The sequence below is a fragment of the Convolutriloba macropyga genome, chromosome 7 (genome assembly GCF_964194025.1).
Source record: "Convolutriloba macropyga chromosome 7, txConMacr16.3, whole genome shotgun sequence".
In the NCBI taxonomy this organism is placed as follows: domain Eukaryota; kingdom Metazoa; phylum Xenacoelomorpha; order Acoela; family Convolutidae; genus Convolutriloba; species Convolutriloba macropyga.
The window spans coordinates 67,377,495-67,386,349 of NC_134474.1; the positions used below are offsets into that span (position 1 = coordinate 67,377,495).

The 8,855-nt window shown below is 37.1% G+C and overlaps 1 protein-coding gene and 1 pseudogene across 1 annotated transcript; both read left to right on the top strand.

Annotated features, from left to right (window-relative positions):
* The first annotated feature begins 339 nt into the window (after positions 1-339).
* On the top strand, positions 340-4,281 carry LOC142343274 (uncharacterized). Its single transcript, XM_075395063.1, has 3 exons — positions 340-528; positions 1,150-1,493; positions 3,678-4,281. The coding sequence occupies exons 1-3, from the start codon at positions 475-477 to the stop codon at positions 4,063-4,065; spliced, it is 786 nt and encodes a 261-aa protein (XP_075251178.1). The 5' UTR covers positions 340-474; the 3' UTR covers positions 4,066-4,281.
* Positions 4,282-4,352: 71 nt separating this feature from the next.
* LOC142343273 (adenosine receptor A2b-like) overlaps positions 4,353-8,855 on the top strand; it is a 6,548-nt pseudogene continuing 2,045 nt past the window's right edge.

Sequence of the window (8,855 nt, forward strand, 5' to 3'; positions counted from 1 at the left end):
AAACCAGTCAGGCGGTCACAACAACCGGCACCATTGACGTCTATACAAACAAAAATTGTCACCTACGCTTAAAGTGACACCATCAAGTACAATTTGACTAGAATGTTCGATTGGAATGCAAAATGAACCACAGAACAATTACAATTACAAATGCATCAAACAGTGTCTACTCGGGGGCGCTTTTCTATCAAAGACAGAAGCGTAACAATCAAGTCATAATCGATTGATAGTTTCTAAGATTGCTCCAACTAGCCGCCTTTCGAATTCAAAGTTCACAGCACGTAACAATGTGGCCGCGGCTTTTTGCTTGCAGCTTTTCAAAAGCCAATTTAGTCAAAATTGGAGAATTGCTTGTTCAATTGTGCGCTTTTTGTTGCTTTTTTAACAACTTCGTGTACAAGTTAGTGTGATAGTAGAACAAAAATTATCGATGACTGCGTTTAGTTGAGTGAATGTTAATTAAAAAGATTGGTTATGGCTTCGGATAAAGTGGATAGATTCATTCGGCGACAGGATGCCACAAAACAGGCAAGGAACTATCTCTTTCTACTTAATTTTTCATAACCAATACTGATGTAATAATAATTGCAGTCCTATCTTAAATTTCTTTTATCCGGACCAGGAACTCATGGAATACAAACTATAGCAAGATAAAAAAACCATTCTTTATGTATCACTAAAAAAAGTTGTCTAATCAAGTCTACTTCGCTTTCCTTAAGGTGATTTTTTCCCCGAATATTCCAACACCATGAAATTAGAAATAAGCCAATTAATTAAGCGATCTCTCAACGTGTTTGAAAAGCAAATCTCTTTTTGTGATTTAAAAAGGCCGAGAGAGAACAAAAGATGTAAATTGTGCATAAAATAAGCTTGTTCAACGTATACTTTATAAGTAACGGAGCCTTGACAGGATAAAAAATGAGCTAAAAGAGATGTCCATGTTCGAGAGTTTAAGACCAGTTGGTGAAATGGGAAGCACAAAATGATTGCAAGTAAAAGATGATTGTATAACCACATTACTGGTCCATATTCATAGTAGCTATGCCTGCTTAGACAACTCAAAAAGGCTGAATAACTACACTTTGCGCTTCATCAATAAACCCACAATCATGCTACAAAATGCTATAATCGAAAAAGGTTCCTTTATAGGCCCAGATACTTGCATCCCAACCCCTCATTCCCTCTCCTTCTAACACCCGACGCACCAGCACCAAATCAAACTCCTCCAAACCCGTATCAAGACGAAATTCCCAGAAAGACATCCAGGCCGCAGATGTGGAGAAGGAACTGGCGGCTGCCTCAGCCAAGTTGCCAAAATTCGACAGTGAGAAAGTGGACAAAAGCCACAAATTTCATTTTCTTTACTACAGGACATTTTCGCCACCTCCGCAAGGTCAAAGAGACCACGAGACCATAGACGGTAGCAGAGGTGGTGGTTTTGATCTGGACGAGTATAGATCGCGACAAGTTCCCAAAGAGCGTCAGGCCGAATGGTAAGTACGCCAATTTTGTTTGAAAAAAGTCTTAGCAGACAGACATCTATGAATGAAATCGTAGATTTGATATTTTGCTGGACAAGCAACCACTTCAATATTTTGTATCAATGTTTTCATGTCCGCATTTTCAAGCTATAAATTCTGCAAAATTCACCAATTTTGTTTGAAAAAAGTCTTAGCAGACAGACATCTATGAATGAAATCGTAGATTTGATATTTTGCTGGACACGCAACCACTTCAATATCTTGTATCAATGTTTTCATGTCCGCATATTCAAGCTATAAATTCTGCAAAATTAAGAATCAAAACTAAAAAAAGACTAATAATAAAATAAAACTCCAAATAGCGCATAAACCTGATTCTGCACGCGGTATAAGTTCAGCAAAATGCATTAAATTCACCTCACAAAGAGTCACTAAAAGCAGAGCTTACTGTAGTAAACTATACAGAAGTATGTTTGCGCCTCCGAGAAACTTAATTTAGTGACACTGAATGCAATTTTAACCAGTGAGCTCGCTATGCACAAAATTCAAATTTCACTGACAAAACGCACATAGAAACTTTCTAAGGGCAAAATACCAAAACAGGCGAAAAAAATTGTCGACCAATTTTTTTTAATGGGTTTTGGAAATGCGAGCACTTCCACGGGTTATTCTTTGGCACTTCCACGGGTTATTCTTTGGCTCAAAATTGCTAGTCACCCTATTGGTATAAGAGGACTTTTTAGATAATAGAAGACACGCTTTGAGACTTGAATGCACATTTTGGAAATTTAACACGCCACTTGCCAACCTCCTCAAAACGCTCTCTGCTGCCAGCTTCCTGTGCAAATAAAAAAAACAATTTTTTGAACTTTAATCTTGTTCAAAATATACAATTAATTTCACAAATGACAAACAAAAACTATCCATAGGAATGTGACTCCATAATCCTCGAAACTGCTATCTCACTGTTAACAAAAAGAGGTCTACCATTAGAGCATAAAAAAGAACTAAAGTTGACAGAAAAGAAGATAGCTCTGCAAATAGAGAAATCTGCTTCTCAGTTTTCAATATAAAATGTCGCAAAATCATGTCTTTGTTTTTCCCAATAACATTCAAGATACCATTTAACTGTCAAGTACTTTAGGTAGAGTTATCATTAACACGTGTTCTAGCGTCCCTTGATGGATCCATCCAGCTGACAGAAAAGCGTAAGAATAGACTTCAGGTCGAATGCAATATCGTAAATTTTCTCAATTGTTGCAATGTTTGGGCAATTGTTGAAAATTAATGAATGACTTGTCAAACTATTGTCAATCGTTAATAGCCACCATGCCAGTATTTGATCTGATGTCGCGCAACTCGATTAAAGATAACGAGTCAAGACTACAGAAAGCAGGTCTTGTTTTAGAACCACAACAATTTCAAAACTTCATTTTTAATAAGCACGAGTACAAACATAAACCGCCTACCGTCGGAAAATTCGCTCTCGAAAGAATCTTAAAATCAATTTTGTTTTAGCAGAGTTAATTTCTGCATAAGAGCAAGTTAAGTCGAATAAAAGTCAAGAATTCGTGGAAAAATCTTTCAAAGAGAAAACGACAGAACAAAACGGTCAAGCATAAAAACGACACACACGTTTACAATTATTGCTTCAATCTCCGTTCGCAACGTGCGATGAAAAAGTTCAACCTAACCTCGCCCAGATTAAAAATGTCTGTAAACATAATCAACAAACGTCAAAAAATGCTTTCAAACGACCAGTGGGGGCAAGATTTCGCAGCCTGTTTCAGTAGGAAAGGGAAGATGGTTAGCTAACTGCGCGGAGGGGTGATACGTTCACTAAGTGTCTACTCCGAGTTTTTTTAGATTAATTGAAAACAATTTCAGCGCACTGATCAGTTTTGGCTTTTAGTATTAAATTGTCGCGATTCCATTTCAACTGCTTAAAATTGCAATTTAGATCACGCAAGGACAAAAAAGTAACTCAAAATCGAAAAGTTCAAGCAATTCGTTTGAGAGCAATTATTTATATGTCTTTATAAAAAGCAAATCTCAGTTTCAAATTTAAAGCGACAAAGATATTGAAGTTTATCTGCAAAAAGCATTCTACGCAATCTCATTGTGTGAATCCGCGTAACTGTCCGAACCCGCAGGTTACGACAAAGCCATCTATCGGTTACTTCTCTTTGTTTAAAGGTACTGCTCTAGTTTCTCGGCCGCCCTGACTTTAGCCGCGAATTCTGAGCAACTTCGGCAACTCACAAGACCCAAAACATCCAAACCCAATATTAGCACAACCCGCATCCAGTCAAACTCTCGTCAAACCAGCCGGCCTAACACTGTTCCCAATTTAACGCAACCTTTTTACACAAATGATATACTATCCAGACTTATGGCGGTTGATACAACGACCATACAAAAGGAGGCAACAATCCGAATGTTGGGCAACTTCGAAGAGAGAGTTAAAACTCCTCCTACACCAGTTTTGCCCGACCCGTTCAAACCCAAGTCCAGATTATCAGTCGAGTTCCAGAAATCCAGAAGAAAGAGCAGAAGAAGTACAATAATAAAATTGATCAAATAGTTCGAAAACTCTATCGCAAAAAAGACTCTAAATGATGAATTTGGGTTATACACTCCCCGAAAATGCCCTTAAGAGAAGTTTATCAAAAACCGTGAACCCAATTATTCGACTACATGTACACAAATCTTGGTTTAATTTGACAATTTCACAATTTTAGCATATTGGTTTTGTACTGCTTGACCCCTGTAGAAATCGTTAATTTACTCAGTATTCCTATATATTGTTTTCTACCCTGTAGAAGAACCGATATGATCTCATAACTTCGATATTATTCACATTGAATCTAGAAATGTAGCCCCGCTTGACTTTAGATTTGTTCAGGGACCATTATAATCAAGGCCGTGATCAAATCAATGTCACGGACGTAATAAACCCAAACATAGCAGATCAAACTCATCTTAAATCAATACACATCCTAGCTATAATTATGATATATAACCTTCTCTATTAATGAATCATAACTAACCATTTATACTCTAGGCTAAAATAACAGCAACAAATACGCAAAAACATCCGGTCATTCATTGGCAACCAACCAAATCATTCTCATTAATAGCCTCAAAAACCAACTCAAATATTTAAAAATAAACGAACTAGTTTACAAAAAACAATCAATCACAAGGTGTAATATAACACCAATGTCTATTAAGTTCAGTTTGATTACGTCACGTCAAAGTCACAAACTATCGCAATTTCATTTCAAATGACTATTTTGACAACTTCAGGTCAAAGTCAGACATCAAATATTCTTACATAAAAACATATATTCATACATTTTCAGTCATAAAAACATTCATTTCACTTAATTTATTTTCTTTGAAATGCGCTTTATAATGGACTCCCACATCGTTGAAACCCACAACCCGGACCCCAATCCAGACCAACATTCATTGCCCGAACCTCATACAAACTACACGACAGCTTTCGTGATAATCGATTCCGTAATTACGATTCTATCAATAATGCCAAATTTCCTTTGCTTACGTCACATAGTACAACAGTTACGATTGGATACCGGAATTAAAAATTGGTTGTATCTCTCACTGATTCTGAGCACTTGTATGTTGAGTGTCTTGGGGAACCCTATCTATATTCTGACCAAATACAGTGGAATGCCCCCGTTGTTCCATGATGCGGATATGGACTACACTCTCTGTACTAGCCTCATTGGTATCTATCTATGCGCTGCTGGGGTGTTACCCGCCATGCTCGGTTAGACATTATCACTGAATTAACTTTCCTTCAGTAAATTTCTATTTAAAACAGGAATTAAGAGCGGCACAAAAATAGTCGGATGAATTGACTTCGAACGACACGGGGGGGGGGGGGGGGGGCAATTTTGATTTTGAAGGGTGTGGCTTAGAAATCTTCTATGAGTGCAAAAATGGGTTTCGCACCCCTGAACTCCAGGTTGGCATCGTGACATCTTTACCACTGCGCTATAAAGTCTTTGATTTTCTTTCGCTCACAATCGCTTTTAGAAACGAACTTCAATTCAGAACGAGAACAGACTGAAGTGCTAAAAAGACACTCAAGAAAATAAAGAATGTTCGAAACAAAAGCGCAAAAACGATCAAGCAAAAATTTTGCATAAAAAAGACACGTTATAATAATTGCTTCAAACTTCGTTCAAGAGCAATTAAAAACAGCGAGCCAATTCGCGCTTTAAAAATAATTTCCGAACCCCTGAACAGAACCATCTACTGTTGTTTGTTCTTTACAGTGCATTTTTTTCCTGAACAAGTTCTAGGATTCAATTACAAAGAACTTCAATGAATATTTGATTACAAAAAATCAAAAAAAAAACAAATAATATCTGTAAAGCCAGGACAAGTGGACAACAATGACAGACGCTTCGCTTCTCACTCAATTCTTAAAAACATGATAAACTAATGTCGAGCGAAATGCACTCAAACGATCAGTACAAAGAAAAATTTTTTGAATGCGCAATGAAATTCTTTCAGCAGGGGTAATTACCTAAGATGATTGAAATGATTCTATCATAGCTAAAGTACTTCACACAATTTAAAGTGAAAAATGAACTCAATTTCCGCCCGGTTTTCATTCGACCTTTATTAGTAAACAGTCGCCAACTAATTTTAGTTCTTTGAATAAGAGCAGTTAAAGGTGCAAAAATCAAGGAGTAATGGGCAAAGTTAACTTGAAAAATGGTTGAGAATAAAAAAAAATTGGCGGTACAAAAGATGGAATAAACACAACCATTAGAATGACCGAAACGAATGTCCCAAAAACCGAAACGAACACTGCATGAAACAAACAAAACAAAATAGAACGCGAGGAGATGGGATTGGAGGAGGTAGGAGTTGGCGTAATAGGGAGGATCATGAACAAACACCTTAAAAACCGGTAGAGATTCAACTTGATTTGACAGCAATAAAACAAGAGGGCTAAAAGTTGAACCAAAAATTTGAACCAAATCATTGCGCCCTATAAATTCTCAAAAGAAGGATTGTTTTAATGGCTTCCGCTAAAAATCATCTCAGCAACTGGGTTGGCTATAGGAGCATAATGAAGCATTGATTTCACTTTTACGCAGTGATGATCTCGAGATTAATTCCATGAAAATCAGCGTAGAAAAACAAAGATTTTCCCGGAATTACTCTCAAGATTAAAATCCAATCGATGTCTCATAACAATCTTATAATTAACTCAGCCACTGAAGATTTTCAATGACACCCATTGCTACTAAGGGCGTTGCTAGATCGTACAATTTGCTATATATTGTTTTTTAAAGCATTTTCGTTCCAAGCAGATGCATAATTCAGAATTCAACTTGAGGGGGGGGAGGGGTTGGGGTGACTGATGAGGTGTCAAACTTTTTATGATTACGAGCCACCCTTCCCCATGAAATTGTCTCCTCAAAACAGTTCCGGTGAATTGCATTCTTGGATTGTAGTAAGGCTTCCCAGGTTTAGGTACAGACTTATGAAAAGACAATACTCGACCCAAATGTACTATGAAAAGACCATACTAGACTCAACTGAGCTATGAAATTATTTTAGCTGGACTTTAAGACATTCTTGACTTTAGCTCGACTCAGATTTTTTGCAAAAGACTTTAGCTGGACCAAAAATTTTACAAAAGACTTAGCTCAACCCAATATTTGGGCTGGACTCAAGATCGACACAATGTTTGTAAACAAAGTCGAGTTAAAGTCTTTTCATGGGTCCATCATTGGTCTTTTCATAAGTCTGCTTTTTTGACATTAAAATTTCCCGTGCAATATTGCATATAACGTAGTCAGCGTGTATGCTCCTTCATTTTTTTACGATTCACAAGAACCAATAATCCCCCAAAAACCTGTATTATTTTTAAAAAGGATAGTTCACAATTTTGGAGGAAAACAAATTGAATAACGTCAACAAAATTTTGACATAGCTAATGGGATTAGGACCAATACACTTGAGCAAGCTGGTTTCAAGTAATGTGGTAATATACTCGGGCTGCCATGACTCTTTATCTTAAGATTTGACGAAGATCTTAAGGTTTCTTGGCAGTTTTCCAACTTTCTTATGTTGGACTGCTCTGGTGCAAAGCTATTTAGTCTTGCTCCGGCTCTGCTTCTGTATGTACAGAAGCAGAAAAAAATTAAAAATTTAGGATTTTGAAACGAAAACAGACTTTTGAAAAGACTAATGGTGGACCCATGAAGAGCCCTTTACTCGACTTTGTTGGTTATGAAATGACTATTGGTGGACCCATGAAAAGAACCTAGCTGGACTTTCTTCGTTATGAAAAGACTTAAATTCGACCCACGAAGCTCGACCGCGTAATTATAGTCAATATGGGCTCCCCTACTAGACTTTTAAAGTCTTTTCATAAGTCGAGGCCTAGGCCTGGATTAGGGCTCTAAGAGAAATTAATGCCCTCCGAGTGCTACCTGTTTATCCAGTTTTTGAGGACGAAAAGTCAAATAGGTACGACGAAAAATTGGTCAAGCGAAAAATTGAAAAAAGGACCACAGGACTAACATAATTGCAACAGACTTCGTTCCAAGGCAATTTAAAAGAACAAATAATGATTCCAATATAAATTACATCTAAATAAACAACGCGACGTGGATTTTGCTTGATTAAGAGCCGACAGAAAAAAACCATGATGCAATGAGCTTCAAGTTGCATACGGCTTGTCCAATTTTTTTTTTTCAGGAAAATTACGATATAGGATTTACACTTTATTATAAAAAGCAACGCCAGCCAATTTCCGAATTGGTTTTTCAGTGTGTCTCTCAATAGAGCAGACTTATGTTGTCATGCACCCGAACAGTTACCAGAAGAGGACAAATTTGACCAAGAGGTGTCTGACAGTGACATACATCGGAGTGTCCTGGTTGGTGGCTGCTACCATCTCACTCATTCCTCTCGTTCGAAGGAACAACAGTCTCATTGACGCTCAAGGCAACTATGACAGATGCTACTTCGAGGTAGATCATTTTTATGAAGACACCACTACCAAAAACAAAAACAACTAATAAAATTTTTGGCTATATACTATCACGGATTGGAGACATTAGGATTCCATGCTATAAAAGAGACAGTTTCCCGAACCCTATCAACCGACGACTGTCTCCGAAACTTAACAGCTTACCAGTTCTTACATTATACAAGTTTAAAACTAAACAGAAATATGCTGGCCTTCAAGAGATCTTTCAACTTTTGAATAGAAATGTACGATGAAAACTCAAAAACCAACCACAGTTGAAAAAAAGTTCAACACGGACATCAAAGACTGCTAATTGTAACCTGAATGAAAAATTGAAAAAATCTGAG

Coding starts and splice junctions, on each gene's coding strand:
- LOC142343274 (XM_075395063.1), top strand. CDS start 475: ATGGCTTCGGATAAAGTGGATAGATTCATTCGGCGACAGGATGCCACA. Junction 529..1,149: donor GACAGGATGCCACAAAACAG/GCAAGGAACTAT, acceptor GTTCCTTTATAG/GCCCAGATACTTGCATCCCA. Junction 1,494..3,677: donor AAAGAGCGTCAGGCCGAATG/GTAAGTACGCCA, acceptor CTTTGTTTAAAG/GTACTGCTCTAGTTTCTCGG.